At 44.7% G+C, this 14,189-nt stretch overlaps 1 protein-coding gene and 1 pseudogene across 2 annotated transcripts in view; one reads left to right on the forward strand and one right to left on the reverse strand.

Moving 5' to 3' along the window:
• Positions 1–8,469, forward strand: part of Slc39a8 (solute carrier family 39 member 8) — a 68,336-nt gene extending 59,867 nt beyond the window's left edge. For both annotated transcript variants that reach the window (XM_021245425.2, XM_087198819.1), the window contains exon 9: positions 1,216–8,469. In XM_021245425.2, the coding sequence (XP_021101084.1) occupies positions 1,216–1,365 (150 nt within the window). In that variant the 3' untranslated portion in view covers positions 1,366–8,469. The remainder of the gene's footprint in view (positions 1–1,215) is intronic.
• Positions 8,470–12,023: 3,554 nt separating this feature from the next.
• LOC101697968 (nuclear cap-binding protein subunit 2-like) lies at positions 12,024–12,493 on the reverse strand (annotated as a pseudogene).
• Between the last annotated feature and the right edge of the window lie 1,696 nt (positions 12,494–14,189).

The raw sequence follows: 14,189 nt of genomic DNA on the forward strand, positions 1-14,189 counted from the left end.
TGTCTAGAACAGCTAGGACATCTTCTCCTGAAGCATCACTGCTTTGATCTTCATCTTCACAGAATCCAGGCCTCACCCTATCTTTACTCCAGCTGGACATTTCTCCTTTTTCTGATAGTACAGCAGAGTCCACTGGAGTTGTTCTGTTTAAGGAAACAATACTAACAAAGGATGCTGCATATACTTATGGTGCTTTTGCTTTTTCTGGAGTAGTTTCACAGCTCCAACCATTTTATCCTGGAAGAAATTTTCTTAAGCCAGACTCCTGGATCAGCTGGACCCTGAACACCTTGAATGGATCTGGTGTACATAGCCAATCACTTTGCAATGTGCCTTGCGAAGTCAGTGTGTTCATATCTCCTATGTAGCCTGGTCAGTACCCATCTTTGAGAGAGGGTAGATTTTAGATGAAATACCTAGAGTTTTAAGTCTTTCCACTGTAATGATGCTATAGTTTTTGACCCTAGAATAACACACAATTTATTTTAAAACTTTATGACTTTGTGATGGTACAGCAAGTCAAAGGAAACAAATTGAAGAAAAAGAAATGAAATGTAGGGTTGTTTCTAAAAATTTATCCAGTCAGCTGCTATGGGTATGTTTCTTGTGTCAGGCACTGGAGACCTGGGGTGATTCTTTCAGTCTAGTCTCTGCAGTCTGGCAGGGATGAAATGCAAGACACAAACATCGGGCTGACCAGAGAATTACAAATAGTTCTAAAATGGTATGAAAAGGAAAAGCAGTGTCTACCATGAGAGGGGACAATAAGGAAATCTAGCATGAGTTGGGAAGGGTGAAGGGAAGTGTTTCAGGAAGGTGCAATTTAAGATGAAATCTTAAGGGTTTGGTCTGTTGAAAAACTGGAGGCAGAAGAGTTCAGGCTGAGGTTGTAGGGAGTGTGTGAGGAAGGAGTGAGGCTGGGCGCTGGGGTCCTGAAAGGACGGTATGGATGGAACACACACGCACGCACCCACACACGCACGCACGCACGCACAGGCTAGACGGAGGTCTGCCCCATCCTGCTGGTTGGGGGCGGGGGCGCTCGGCGGAGCCGTGTGCACCCCTTCAATCCTTGGAAAGTGCTGGACATCTCAGCTTCTCTTCAACATCTAAACGCCTGAAATCATGGCCCTCTCCCCCACGGCGGTCTGCAGTGACTGTTTTGTGTTTTGCCACCAGATGGCAAGAGTTGTCTAACAATGCGTCTTGTTCTAGTTCCCGGAGATGAACGACATGCTCAGGGAGAAGGTGACGGGGAGGAAGACAGACTTCACCTTCTTCCTGATCCAGAACGCGGGCATGCTGACGGGATTCATAGCCATCCTGCTCATCACCCTGTACGCGGGGGACATCGAGCTGGAGTGATGGGGGCGTGGAGGCGGTGTCCCGGATGAAGGCATTCACAAATCAAAACATCTCCAGAGGGATTTTTACGCTTACTTAGTTAAAAGATGCTTTTGTTTTTAAGTGTAGGTCAAGAAAAGTGATTATTGGTTTCAGGTCTGTGAAAGAGACTGTTATTTGTTGTTAAAATGTTTTGAAAGGTGTTCGGTTCCAGTCTGAGTGCCCAGCGCATGAGGTCTCGGGAAATGCTCAGTTTCCCACGCCTCGTGCACATTGGAAAATCACCACGAAGCAAGATACATGCATTTTCTAATCATGTCGACAGCGAGACCCCGGAAAAACACAAGATAGGTCCCTTGAGGCTTTAAAACTCAGTAGGGTCAATTTCAAGTGGTTTCACAGTGGTTTTCTTTCAATTAATTTGTTCTAGTGCTTCAAGAGCAGGTACATGAGAATGTGGAAGAGAAGCAAAACACACAACACAGATATAAATGATTCCCTGGCTTCTGTGAACCCGAGAAGGAAATATTGTGCACAGCGTTTGTTCTGTTTTATGTTTCCATCAGGAACCTACGACATTGTGTTAAAAGCCTTCCAAAATAATTCAAACTAAGAAATCAATAAAGACTCGCGAGCCCTCCTAGGTTTGGGCTTAGAGACTCATCTCCAAGTCAGCCCCCCAGACTCCAGCGGAGGCCAGCGCTGTGTGTGCAGGTCCCGAGCATGCAGTGGGTCCACCTCGGCACAGTGTGCAGAGAGGGAGACCGGTCAGCTTCAGGGCCGGGGATTTGCTTTGTGACAGGGAAGAATATGTTGGTTTCAAGAAAGAAATTGAATGTAATTTTAAGTAATTTACTTTTAAAGATGAAAGTAATTCTTTTTTTTTGTGGTACCGGGGATCGAACTCAGGACCTTGTGCTTGCGAGGCAGGTGCGGTGTCACTGAGGTAAATCCCCGACCCTAAAGATGAACATAATTAATTGGCAGAGAATATTTGAATAAATGCAAACAACAGCTGGGCTGCTGTGTGTCAGGGACTGATGAAGCAGAAAGCACACATTGCTTGTGGTGACCGAGAGTTGTTCAGAGAAGATGTCTTCTAGGATCAGTCTGCATTTTTGCATATGGTATACTTTGGGGAAAAAAATTCGGCATCCCAAGGTTATCTTTCTACTTTTTCCAGAAGATGGAGCCTATTTACCCAGATAATAGAAAAGGAGTCTAAAGTTAAACATCCTAACCTCAATTCACACTCCCGAGTCACATAAGGAAAGATGATTTGATAGTGAGGAAAATGATGGATAAAAGCCAACGATGATCTCAGGAATTCCATTTTCCCACAGACTAGAAAATGTTCTCACATAGCAGTAATGCAAATTTGAGGAACATGTAACACGTATGTTGATGTATATTTCTTTTTAATTTACAATTTAAAAAATATTGTTGTTCCAATTGTAAATACCTGTGAAAGCATGTACTGTCCATTCATTATTCATTTAATGTGTATTTTTTTTTGAGTGACTATCATGTACCTGATATTGTTGGGGAGAGAGAAAATTTAGAAATTGAAGGTATGTTTATTTCAAAAAATATTTAGCAAGCAAATACTACAAAGACTTATTGGCCATTTTGATAAGCAGAATCTATTCTTATCATTTCATCTTTTTAATATTCAATCCTACTAAGTAATCTTTGCCTTTCTAAAGCATAGGTTGTATGTCTCGTTTAAGAAACTACTTACAGTATTACATTAAAGGAGAGTTTGATGACCTCGCACTGTGTGTGAACTATCTGCACACTTCTTGGCTACCTTCTGGCTATTTTCCTCAACTATGAGTTCAGAGACAGCAGAAAAATGAGAAGCAAAAAGGAGATTGCACTTTGTGGAGGCTTTAGTTGAGTGCAGGAGATTGGCTGTGGGAAGCCGTGTCACATTTGAATTATCCTCAATGGCTGTATTTAAACAAGCACAGAGCTATCGGTCAACATAGCTCATGCTAATGCACTTGGTATGCCAGGTATGTATCCTATGATCTTTAGACTTTGGAGATGGTGCCAGGAAAAACCAGAAATGGTTTCAGAGTTGAGGGTGTACATCAGTGGTGGAGAGGTCTTGGGTTCTGTCCCCAGGACCACAAACCAAACCATGAGAAAACTGACTTCAGTGTATCATATATTGGGTCTTTAGGTTTTCATTGTAAAACTTAAAAAATGGTTATCAGTAGCTGGCACTTATTAACTACTATATCAGACCCTCATTATCTATTATTTAATTTTACATAGTAGAGAATATCTAATATCAATAACAATTCATGAAAGGCCTCCTGGACCACCTCCTTGTTCAAACCCTAATATTTTTCCTCATTCCTTTTTATAAAGTATTATTTTTTTTATTTTTTATTTTGGTACCAGGGATCGAACTTGGGTCCTTGCGCTTGCGCAGCAGGTGGCGAAACCACTGAGCTAAATCCCCAGACCTTATAAAGTATTATTTTCTTGGCTTTACCTGTGTAAGTTTTGTTGCATAGACATCACATGGGCTGCCTCTTGCAAAGATGGTGCTTGTGCAGTCGTGAACCTGCCCGGCCATGGCCCATTTCTAGTGCTGTTCAGTGCAGCCCATGTCAGAGTCAGCCCACCAGCAGCCCCTGAGGAGTGGGGTGTAACCTCAGTAGGGGCACAGGAAGGCCCTGCTGACTGGGCATTTCTGATTCACCACATTTACAAGGGCTTTGTCAGTGAGGAGCTTGCATTTTAAAAAAGTGACCTCAAAGAAAGAACCAAGCAGCACCATGAGCCTGAGATAATGAATGTGCGAACATCACAGATGCTGAGGGTAGCCCAGGGTGCCATGTTGGTCTGTCTTCCTTTGTGTCTCACATGGATTTTACCAGTAGGCTCCCATGATTCCCAGTAGACTCCCATGATTCCCAGGCTCTTCTGTGTTCGCTCAAGGTCTCTTATGTAACAAGAGGTTCCTAACTGCCTAATAAACAAATCCTCCAACACTGACATCACTACAGCTGCTTTCTCCTTGCTACTGTGCCATCCACACAGCTGTGGGCTGCAGAGCCTGTGTTGGGCTGCTCTTCTCTTTGCCTCCTCTCTGGGCTGAGTGTGCACAAAGTCTTCACTCCTGACCATTCAGCTTCCCAAGTTGAAGGCCTCTGAGGCCTGTAGGGTCTGGAATCAGTGACTTTACTGTAGAACTGTGGGTAAACTGTAAAGCAGGTGGATAACCTGGTAACTCCAAATACCTCTCTGTGAATTCTAAGAACTGCCCACCCCCCCAAAATTCAGCATTCTCAGTGGCACACTGCGGTCACTGACAACCAAGTGACATTGGGAAGAGAGGTCCACTTGGGTGAAAATGAACATTGCCTGGTGCAATCTAGTGAGGCAGAGAAAGACAAGGTCCCTGCGTAGACCTGACGATTATCACACAGGTGCCTAAACACACAAGGGCTTCTTCCTTTCCTGCAGCTGTGGTGTGGGGGCAGTCGGGGTCCCCAGACTCCTCTGTTTGTCTGTTCTGTCATGTTGAGCTTTGGATGCCTTCTTGCAAGGTTGCTTCCTGTTCTGAGATGGTTTCGAGACGCTGGCCTTGAAGCCCAAGTCCACCGCTATGGGCAGGAGGAGCAGAGAGAGGGGGGCACTCACACCCCGTTCTGCATCCTGGTGGAGGAAAGTCTTCCTCCTTCACGGACCGGTCCTGCTGCAGGACGAGCCAGAGAGGCTGCCTCTAGCAGATCCATGGCAGCCACGAGAATCAGGAGTTGGTACGAAGAGACCTCAATTCTAGGGAAACAAAAATGAAACTATTCTGAGGATTTGGCTTTTTCCTTTGTTGTCTGAAGGTCTTCTGATTACTGGATTTATATTCAGAACTATGAAATTGTATACTGTCAGTAGAGACTGGCAAAAACAAATTTGAAAGTCACTTATTATTTTTTAAATTTTTTCTCCCTCTCTATACAGCTTACTACATGGAGCTACTTAGAAGGAAGACGGGGTCTGAAGTGCTATTTGATTTTGTGCATAGGAAAAATTTTTAGGCACTTTATTTCCCCCTTTATTTTTAGAATCAACAAGAAGAAGTTTTTGTGGACGTGAAGGGAGCTACTCAGCGAGAGGCCTCTGATTCATGCTTTGGAGGGACACAGTCAGGGGACCTGCTTTAGCAGGCAGAACTCGCGAGTCCAGCAGTTTGCATAGTGTCTTCGCTTCTGCATCGATTGCCAGTGCTGTCCTCACAGCTGTGAAGACCGATTTATGGGAAAACCATAGTGAGGCAGCGGGGACAGTTTACCACTGAGCCACGTGCCTGTGATCACCAAAGGGGTGTTCGATCAAGGGTCCCAGGAAAGAAAAAGATAGGTGAAGAGGAACACATGGGTCAAGATGGAAAGTGATGAGTTACAGAGGAAAGTTTCTCAGGAACAACCCAAGTGGAAAATTACTTCCTCTGTCAGAAGCTGAGAAAGCCACTTGGGGTGGTGGTGGTGCACACCTGTCACGCCAGCACTCTGGGAGGCTGAAGCAGGAAGATTGTGAGTTCAAGACCAGCCTGGGCAACTTAGCAAGATCCTGTTTTAAAATAGAGATAAAAAAGGGTTGGGGATGCAGCCAGTATGAAGGCCCTGGGTTCAATCTCCAATAGAAAAATAAAAGAAAGAAAGGAAGAAGAAAGACAGGAAGGAAGAATGAAAGAAAGAAAGAAAAGAAAGGAAAAGAAAAAGGAGGGAGAAGGAAGAAGTTTATAAGGAAGCAGTGTATAAGCCATCTCCTTCTGTATCCTGTGCACACCCGGTCAGCAGGCCCACAGCTCACTTGAAGGCAGTGCGGGTCTGACAGGTACCACAGGTGGTGGTGGTCATGTGGAGGCCCAGAGGGGCTGGCAGGGCTGGAGAGGAAGGTGAGCAGAGTCGCTCTGTGCTGGGCTGGACCTCAGCTGTAGGATTTGCTGGATGCAGGTGGATGACTGTTCCCTTGGGCTAGTGGGAGCCAAGTAGGGGTGCAAGATCTGGCTTTGATGATGTAGAATCACGCACGAGAGAGGTGTGCAGTGCAAGGTGGAGGCCAGTACTGATGCGCTGCCAGGAAAACAGGACTGAGCTGGGTGGGAGGACTGGAGAGCCAGGATGCATCCCCGGGGAGGGGCCCGGAAGGATGCTCCGGGTGTCTGACAGAGAAAGGCTGGCCCTGAGCACCTGTGTCAGGCAGCGGAAGTCACACCTGGACAGTGTCCTCCAAGCGAGAGCTTCTGTGTCTCCAGTTCTTTCTCTTCCTTCTTCAGCACCGAGCCTGGTGGGGCAGAGTCCATAGTCAGCAACTGGGGAGCTCCAGTCTCCCCTTGAGCAAAGCTTGCAGGGCTAACTGATGTTTTGGAATAGACACCTTCAAAAATCGACTTGAGAGTGATGGTGGGATTTTATATCCCTGGGCCCTATGGCGGATCATCCTAATGCCACCCCACTTTTCATCCGGGCACAAGAGAAGGCTTGCCCAGTGCCTGTCCTCCAATCAGGCATAACAGACAGAAAGGATTAAAATCAAAGCTGCTCTGACTTGCCCTCTGAGAAGTCCAGGGCCATATACGCACTCTGAAAGTCAGTATTCACAGAAACCCTGGGAAATGAATTCTATTCCCATTACCGGGCCAGTCCTCCCACTCACACTGTGGACTACACACAGCAGTGGCACAGGCCATGAGATCTCTTCCTCTCGAGTCCCCTCCAGTGCTGCTGCAGAGAGAGCTCTACGAGAGGCAGGGATGGTGGCTGAGGGGACTTCTGTCCCACATGGCAGAGCTGGTCCTGAGGGGTCGCTTTGGAGCTGGGAGGCAGTGCAGGGAGTGTGACCAACTTGATTCTAGTCTGTAGGAATGGCACTTTTGTGTCTGCTGGGGTGGGGGCATGGACTTCCAATAGAGATCCATTCTGGACCCTTTCCTATGTTGCACACTGGGCCCAGAAATTGACCTGCTGAACATCCATAGGGTTAGCTACACAGAGACCTTCAATAAGAGGCTGGAGAGGAGTGGTGAGAGGGTAAGCTATCCGCTTCCTTGGCCATCTCCCTACTGGTCTCCTGGGGCTGCCTGAGTGGTGCACGGGGACCTTCTCCTCTGTGGGCTCCATGATCCCAAAGCAAACGCAATCAGTCTGTGGAATAAACACCTGCACTTGCATGTGTGCTGCAGTGTGATCCATGCGACCAAGCTACCGTGGAACCACCCAAGCTACCATTGGTGCAGGAGCTGGTGAAGAAAGCATGGCGGATACCCACAGTGGGATAAGATTCCACCACAGGAAAGGTGAAATCCATCGTCTCTAACAATATGGGTGGAGCTGACTGGAGGGCACTGTGTGATGTGAAATAAACCAGGCAGAGAAAGGCAAATACTACATGTTCTCACCTACATGGGAAAGCTAAAAGGTGGATTGCATGGATGTGGAGAGAAGGTTGGTCACCAGGCCTGGGAAGGGTGTGGGGAGTGAATTGAGAAGGGTCAATGGCAAAGGGTTCAGGACAGCAGGAAGAATTTCTAATGCTTTATAACAAGGTAGGATGACTGAGGTTGCTAATAGCTAATTGAATATTCTAACATGGCTAGTAGGGAGGATTTTGAATATTCCCAACACAAATAATAAACATTTGAGGAATGGATGTGTAAATTACCCAGATCTGGTCATTACGCAGGTATAATGCACTGAAATTGAGGCAGGAAATTAGGGCAGGGCAAAGCAGCTGGGTAACTGGATGTGACCTGTCAATCGAGGAGACCTGTCAATCATGGAGAATGATGCCCTCAGTTCTACACAGGATTGAGCCGAGCCTTGCACCTGATGCCAATCTTCTGGCACTAGGTCAAATGGGTTTTTGATGGATGGGCTAGATCTGGGGTCTGAAGGAGGCTGTAGGAGACAGCGGCTATCTAGCTCGTGGGTGCTCTGAGCCTTTCACCGGCCACTCTGCTGCACTCTGAAGGGTGAATTTCTCTCCCTCCTCTAACGGGCCCACACTCACTCTGCAGAGCACTGCTTTTCATAGCACTTTTTCTTCTTGAGAACTTGCTTTGCACCTCTCCTTTTGTCCTAAATAAATGTTAAACTTTCACACTCACTGACTGGTGAATCGATCACAATGTTGGTCACTACCAACACCAAGTAACAGAATGTCACACTGCACCCCATAATGTATACAGCTACCATGTGCCAGTTATGAAGCACAGGAATGAGGAGAAGGATGGATCCCCTGCAGCCATACTCTGTCTCATCTTCAGATCTGTAGTAACTCAGAGTATTATTTTTCAAAACTACCCAACGATCCTGCCACCCATAAATGTAGTCTGTCCACTATGGGGGAAAAGGGAAGGCAGAGGAGAAAAGAAGCAAAATAGAAAAGTCAGAGATCCAAACTTTTAAAACCAAAACAAGAGTTCTAATTTAGTTATGAGCATAAGCAATGAAATGGTAACATGAAAAGTTGAGATCTTTGAGACTGTATGATTTTTAGTCATTTTTACAGTAGTTTAAATGGACAGGAAATAAAATACAACACTTTCTTATCTCTGACATCTGAAGAATCAACCCAAAACAAGATTCTGATGAAAAGTTCTGCTTTGTTTTCTGCATGCTTTTATCCTCCCTCCTCACACCTTCATGACATTTAGAAACGGTTCTGGTCCCTGTAATAATGAACTCAGTCAACAGAAAAGTATATAGTCTCTCTCTCACTCCAGTACTGCACCAAGGCTTCTAAATCAACAGGAGTGTGGGGCCAAGCATTGCCAAAATTCTACTTTTATTCTAAGTTAACCTCATATGAAAATTTATGACAGTCATAACTATATTAAAGTAAAAATACCCTAAGGTGGATTCTAGGGGAAGGGAAAGGATTGAGGAGGGAGGGGTAAAGAGAAGGAGGAGGGTCAGGATGTTACACATATCACTATCTGTATGCACCACAAAAATACAAAAAGAAGAGAAGGAAGAGGAAGAGGAGGAGGAGGAAGAAGAGGAGGGGGAGGAGGAAGCAGAGGAAGAAGGAGGAGGAAAAGGAGAAAAAGAAAGAGAAGGAGGAGGAGGAGAAGAGAAAGAGGGGGAATTAAGCTTTCTCAGAGCAGAGTGTCTGATATGACCCATGGTGAAGGTCTTGCTTGTGTTTAGTTTGTCACAGGCTGGTACTTTTGTAAATAGAATAAACAGGAGGTACTAGAAAAGTTAAGTTAAAATAAAGGTGTAGAAAGCCCAAACTAACAGATACACTAGACATAAAATCAATCTCTCCAATTGCTACCAATGCTAACCCTCTGTTTTGCTCCTGGCTCTCAAGTTCTGCATTGAGCACCTTGACAATTGTTACAGGCTGGGTGCCCATCTTGGGATTCCTCTCCCTCGCTCTGCTGATCAATACCTCAGCCTGGGGCAGTTGCAGCTCTGCTGTCCTTGGCCCTAGGTTCATGCAGCAGCACTTGCACGTTTCTATCAATGAGCTGGCCTTGCCTTCCCTGAGTGGGCTCTTGGTTTCTTGTGGCAACTGGAGTTGGTCAGCAGGAAGCACTTTGTCCTGGAAGAGGTGACTGAAAACATGACAGGAAAAAGACAGGAAAGTGGGTGCATGGGTTTGCACTGTCTGAAAGCAATGTGAAATTTAGACAGGTGAACAATGATGACAAGCCTCACATTTACAGGGGACTGCAATATTGATTATGCCCAAAGCAGGTTGTAAGCAGAGCAGGCTGTGAAGAGTCAAGCCTGCAATTGACTTGCTTTGAGAAACGAGTCTGGCTGAAGCCTATGTGCTGAGGTCAGAGTAACTCACACCCAAATACTGTTGCCACAACTAAAATCTTCTTACTAGAAGGACAATGTTCTAATTACAACCATATATTTTGTCTATTCTGTTCCTAATTCAAGAATGCTTTGTCTTGTCTTTTATGAGCTTTGCTTACATTAATTTCCATAGAACCTGCATGATTGTGCTTCCTTGCATGTAGTTCTGCCCTTTCATGTAGCTCGCCTTTACCTCAATTGATTACCAATAAAAATCAGTGGCTTGGACTGGCCAACACCTTTGTTGGTTGCAATGGCATTGGTCATCCTGGCCCCCACTTTCTGTTCCTCTTAGTTCTTTTAGTTTTTTTTTCTCAGACCTGCATCCTACACTGAGTCGAGACTGGAGCCTACTGCAGAGGTTACTGGTAATGCTCCATGGGTCCTAGTACACATTGAATGATCTTGAGTCAGAGGGATGGAAATGGGTTAGCGTCATTTGTATGAGAAAACTTCAGAGAAAAATGTCTAGGATATTTTGGGAGATTGGCTAAAAATAGACTTACACTGTGAGCAGGTAAAAATCTCTTGAATAGATGAAAGATATGCTTGCCTAAGAACACATCCTGAGCATTCAACATCACTTTATTTTAAAATAAAGGCTGATTTCTAGGTGAGGGAGAGAGGATATATTTCTACAAGTGCTTACTGAATAAAATTTGCAAATTTCCAGTGTAGATGTGTTTGCTGGCCACTCTCCCTCCCCTAATTGGACTCTGCATTGTGTATCTATGTGGGAAAACCTGCTTATATCCACGAAGCTGAGAGGCTCTGGCTGTTCACAGCTGAAGGTTTTTTTTAATAAGTTGGTCCAACTTTATTGTAATCTATTACAAAAGACAAATAAGAACCAATATCTTTGGTTTTAAGGCCTTTAGAAATCTGAGTTATGTCTTACTACAGAAGAATATAAATTAGTTCAAAGTATGGTGTGAAAACATGTTTATAAATGAATAGTGTATCATTAGATGTTTGTAAATGGTTTTTTCTTACTTCACAACTATCAACAGTGCTTTAAAAAATTCCAAGAACCAGTTTGGAATTGACTGAGAAAACCCACACTTGGTCTAACATGAAAGATGTTCACAGCAGAGTACTCTGGCCACAACCTTCACATACTACCGGATGTTGGAAGATGGTCGGTTGCTAGATGAAAACATTTTGTATTTTTTCTAATTAGTGAAAATTATACTCACATATAAGAAATCATCTCTTGGTTTACAAATGCAAAATAAATTCTTTGGGGGTCTCCATGTGAGAGAGACTTTCTTTTTTAGCTTTAGGCAAAACATTGCATCTTTTGAAAAATGTATTTAGCAGAACTCAAGTCCTGCACTAAAGCACAGAAGTGGGGGGGGCTCCTGAGACCTCAGGCTTTTGAGACAAATACTTAGGAAGGTCAAAGTTTGCCTTTAGAGATTAGAATTCAACATAGAAAACAAATGCAGTTGTCAGACAACTCTTCCTAATTTATAGCAAAACTATACAACATAGCAAAACTCCATTTTACCTTAAAGAACTTTACATCATGCAAACTTCAAATTTAAAAAAGAATTGTTCCAAGTTCCAGTGTAGATCATGAGCCTACTTAGACCCGAGCATCAGAAAATAAACTTTTACATTTTTCTAGTCTTCCTGTAAGTGTGGTATTTTTGGCTGACAGATTAACACCATAGGCTGAATCTGTTGCTGAGGAACATGTTTCTTTTTGCTCTATCACTGAAACTGAACGCATCCCCAGCCACAAGGAACACACTTTTTGATCTGGTAACAGAAAACAGTTCTGGTAACTTTTTCAGCAGTCCGACGGAGGGAATTTTGCCCTGATAGGGCTCTTGCCACTCACTGCTTTTGTGCCAGTTTTCTGTAGCCCCTCTTCCAGCGTCATAGTCCTGCCAGTACTCATGGCGAACCTGGCCTCCAGATCGCCTGCACCTGTACTGCCTGCCCTGCTTGAAGTCTGCATCCCAGTCTGTGCAAATGATCCTGTCGTCCAGACAAGTTTCGTTTATGAAACGCATGGCATTTTCTGCATCTGCTCTCGAGTAGTATTCCACAAAACAGAAGCCGCATGCTGTTTTCTTCATTTTATCCAAACCCATCATGATCTTCTTTATGTCACCACTTTTGCTGAAGAGTTCATAAATTTGTTCTTCAGCTGTGTAAGAGGAAAGATTTCCAACATACAATATAGAAATTTTCTTCAGTAATTTTTCTTGTTCTTCATTGTCACCCTGAAAGTGCTGGTCCCGGTACTGGCTCAGCTCCACGTAGGAGTCCCTTCACAATGCCTTCAGGAGGCCACCTGACATGATGCTAAGAGGTAGAGAAAGACCTCCCAGCCGAAGTTTTTCCCTTGGGAGTCATTAGATTTGCCAAATGCCATGTTGCTACTCTTATAATTAGGTGAGAGCTGGTTAATGAATTGGGAAACATTGATTTTAGCAATCTTAGTAACTGGGGGAAGGCTCTTCCCAGGATCTTTTTTCCTTTCTCTACCTTTACTTTTATATTTCAATAAAAAAGTCTTCCTTTAATTCATGGAAGCTAACCCTCAGAATTTCCTTGTACGCGCACATGAGAACAGTCAACGACGGCACTGTCCCAGTGAGCTGTTGGCCGTTCACAGTTAGAGTATCTTAGAATCATGGATGCTGGTGATGATGGGTATCAGATAGGAGCTGGTTGGCCTGTGACTCTGCGGTGACAAAACCGGTGGCAATGACATTAAAACCATTGATCAGCAGGACGAGGGATTTGTTGGCATTTTCTGCTTTCCATGAGGTCTGCCCTTATTCTTGCACAAGTAATAGCTCCAGTCCTCCTCTTGGAGCCTGGCTGCTCCTACTCCGGGGCAGCTTGTCTTTCTGCCCACCCCACCCAGGCCTGGGCCATGTGGTAGGCGAGTCACTCAGCTGGGCCAGCTGCAACCTCCTCTGGAGCATCCCAGGAGCCCTTGTCCTTAGTGTGTGATCCCAGGGCTGCTGGCAGGAGGGGGAACCAAGGTGCTCATAGGAAAGCAGAGGGGACCATGGCTGCCCCTGGTTCTAGTCCGTGTCCTCAGTCTTGTGTTCAGCTCTTCCTTCGATTCTGTGTGCTACCCACATTGTCATCATAGCTCACAAACCCTTCTTTTGGCTTTAGCTAATTTCATTTGTCTCTTTTATTATTTTTTTTGGTACCAGGGATCGAACTCAGGTCCTTTCACTTGTGAGGCAGGTGGCAGAGCCACTGAGCTAAATTCCCAGCCCAAACTTGTGTCTCTTTCTAACCACTGTTTAAGCATTGAGATATTTATTTCAAACACCATTGGTCGCTCTTGAATTTACCCAAGTTCCTCAGCACCTTTTGGATCTCCACCATCAAGGTCTGGACTTAACTTCCTATTTCAGACAGAGTCCTGCAACATGTTCATTATCACTTGTGCTGAACAACAGTTGTTCAAGATTTCCAGAAAATCTCCAATTCACTTCTGTTTCACTTTGAAGTTTGTAGAAACACAGCAGGTACTTTAATTTTTGCACTCACCATAGTTAGCCCACCAGACTGGGTCCTTGCTCCTCCATAGTGGCCGGGGGTGTGTGTCACACTGAATGTGTGGAAATGCTGGGGAGCTAAGGGGACCCCTGTCTGTCACTGACCAACCTAGAGTTCAGAGTAGATTGTGGAGGTGAAATAATACTCTACCCACAGAATGATTTGGTATTGACAGCAGGGGCAAAGATAACTGAGCAAGTAACTTAGGAACCTTGACAAGCCAGGCAAACTCAGAGTTTCAGATCACTCCAAGGAAGGTGTCTAATGTAGGAATGAATCTGGGCCATACTTCATGCACCATGTTCACAGGAAGATGCTGTTTCTTGGCAACCATCACCTGCTTGTCAATTTGATTTTTGTAGGCACCTGGCTTTTTCTGGCCCCTGCCTACCTGATACCTATGCATAATATCTAGGTTAGTGTTGGAATAAATACACCCAATTTTGTTTCAAATAATACTTAAAATTAATT

Source organism: Heterocephalus glaber, unplaced genomic scaffold (genome assembly GCF_053883595.1).
Source record: "Heterocephalus glaber isolate CG9 unplaced genomic scaffold, H.glaber_assembly_v1.0 deba00001688, whole genome shotgun sequence".
Lineage (NCBI taxonomy): Eukaryota > Metazoa > Chordata > Mammalia > Rodentia > Bathyergidae > Heterocephalus > Heterocephalus glaber.